The following is a 2,550-nucleotide window of genomic DNA, read 5'->3' as shown; positions in this document are numbered from 1 at the left end:
AAAAGGGTCAAAGAGGTGTTGAAGTTGGTGATATTTGTCTAAGAAAAGTGCTAATTAAGAATGGAAGAGCGGATTGTTTTGGATTTCCAGCATCCGCAGTAGCTTTTAGCTTTTTGTTTTTATGTTGATCAAGTTGTTCAGTCTCTTCTGAGGTGCTGAGCAACCCTTTGGATTACCAGCCACAGGAGTCAGGTGTCTGCATTTGCCCCGATCAAAGATGGCCGCTGTTAGTGCGACAGCGGCCGTTGCTCGGGCCATCATCACGTGATAGGGGCGGTGGGACCGCGAGGCTGGAGGCAGCGCGAGCGAGAGGAGCTGGTATTGCTGGAGAGCGCGGGTTGCCACCATGTCTTACAACTATGTGGTGACAGCGCAGAAACCGACCGCCGTGAATGCCTGCGTTACTGGTAAATATTTTGAACGCGGAAAAAAGCGTTCTCATTTTCCCTGCTCGGCAAAGAAGCTTGGTTTTGAGGAAGGAAGAGCGGTGGGTTTGGGCTGGCAGGGTCAGGCCTCAAGTGAGGCCTAGCCACAACATTCAACACTTAGTGAGCAGCAGGTAGACGCTGCAGCAATCCTTGGGGCAGTTAGGAAATGCACTTTTGATTCAGCTCTTGATATTTATGCGGCTTAATAATTACAGTAGGACGTTAATGTTAAAGCAGCATTCACTACAACAAAAGATGACAAACCTTTGTTTATTAATATCTTCTAATTAACTTAAAATCATGGCACGGAGAACAGATTTGAGAAAATCCTCCCCCAAGACAAAAGGTAAAAGAAGAGTCAAGCAGCCTTTCTTGAGATATTGCTTCCTTTAACTTTCCTTGTCTGTAATAAATTGAGCAAATTATTTGCATTAGACACTCCTTCAGATGTAACTCAATAGTGTGCATGGTTGTAGCAGTTAACTACTAATAACAGGGCAGTGAAGGGCTGAAATTAGACAATTTGGATCTCTCATTTCTTCCCTGCTAAATGTGCAGACCATAGTGGATGCTGCTATTTGGATGCCAGTAACCAACCCGTTATGCCTCGTTTAAGTGAGCATCTTTGCTGTTTGAGCCTACACAGTAAATGTCATAGGCTATATCACACTTGTGTTTTGTCACAACCAGATTCAATCATCTGCACATGTGATATCTGCACATATGCACTTTTAAACAAGGAACTGTATAGTGCTGGAACATGGGAACAGACATTTTCCTTATCTTTGGTTGCTGACCCTATATTTATTCCTGCATTGCAGTTTTCACCTTTGAGGCACTTTGGGTCTTGAAGGTGCTGTATAAATACAGGTTGTAGGCCAGTATCACATAATTTATCTACAGAAATCAGAAATCTAATTTTAATACAAGTTTTATTAATGTGACCGTCAATGAATTTGTTTGCCAACTTGAGCCTTACCATATTATCTTTGAGTAATGCTTATCTCCCAGAAATGATTCTTGGTTTTCTGTGCCTTTTGCCATTTCTCCAAATTAAAAAGGTTTACTGAAAATTTTCATGAGGTTGTTGCCCTTTGGATTGGCACACGTCGCATGTTAATTCTGATAATTTCCATTGTGATGTTCTGTTCCTCTATAGTTGCAAACAGGATATAATTTTTTCCTTAGTTCTGTTGAAGAGTCATACGGACTCAAACCGTTAACTGTGTTCCTCTCCGCAGATGCTGTCAGACCTGCTGAGTTTTTCCAAGTATTTTTATTTTTGTTTTTGTTTTGGATTTCCAGCATCCGCAGTTTTTTGCTTTTATCATTTTTTAGGATGCCAAGTGAGAGATTATAGCATTGAGAAATGGAGCGATTTTCCATTTAGGTTATTGGTATCTAGGTTTCCCTGGTTAAGTATGGGTTGGATACAGTGCAAAGCTTCCTGTACTCTGCTCTAACAATATCACTCACTCATATCTCAGAAAAGCATTTATTAATTAATATCCTCTTTATTTTGCAGCAGGTATCCAATAACTTTGCTGAGTGAGACTTTAAATTTAGTACCAAATTTTAGAGCAATTTGGAATGAAATTGCTGGGACATTGAATGAAAGACTCCTCTGCAGTTGGGCTGCACTTGAGCCCAAATCTCTGGGAGAAAAGGGAGAGTGGTATGCCTGCTGTATCTTCCAGCTCCCTTTTTATCTCCTTATTTCATCCAGTATACTCCCTTCACCTCAAAAGAAAGAGCACAGCCTCAAGCACACTCTGCTTTTGTTTAGAACCTCTTAATTAAAGTAATTCCTCAAGAACTTGGCTTTCAGAAACTGCAGCTGGAATCGGGAAAATAAAAATGCATGATCATATACATTCCATTCTCCAGTGTGGACTCCTTGTGCCTTGGTAAGGTTTCAAAAAGGATCCTTGCAACTGTGAAGAAAGAGAGCATATTATCCTGAAAAATAATACAGAATGAATGAAATGTGTGCCAAACTGAATCTCCCACAGGGCAATATCCTCAAGAAAGCCTTTAACAAACTTATTTTAGTTTGGGTGAATGGCATAATACATATGATTATTGCTGGGTCAAAATTTTGGAACTCCAGACCTAACAGCAC

At 40.6% G+C, this 2,550-nt stretch overlaps 1 protein-coding gene across 1 annotated transcript in view; it reads left to right on the top strand.

Moving 5' to 3' along the window:
- The first annotated feature begins 284 nt into the window (after positions 1-284).
- Positions 285-2,550, top strand: part of ddb1 (damage-specific DNA binding protein 1) — an 84,985-nt gene continuing 82,719 nt past the window's right edge. Inside the window, exon 1 of the mRNA XM_078549013.1 lies at positions 285-407. Coding sequence (XP_078405139.1) covers positions 347-407 — 61 coding nt within the window. The 5' untranslated portion in view covers positions 285-346. The remainder of the gene's footprint in view (positions 408-2,550) is intronic.

The sequence above is a fragment of the Cetorhinus maximus genome, chromosome 9 (genome assembly GCF_964194155.1).
Source record: "Cetorhinus maximus chromosome 9, sCetMax3.hap1.1, whole genome shotgun sequence".
Classification (NCBI taxonomy): domain Eukaryota; kingdom Metazoa; phylum Chordata; class Chondrichthyes; order Lamniformes; family Cetorhinidae; genus Cetorhinus; species Cetorhinus maximus.
This window is presented reverse-complemented; position numbering and strand designations above follow the sequence as displayed.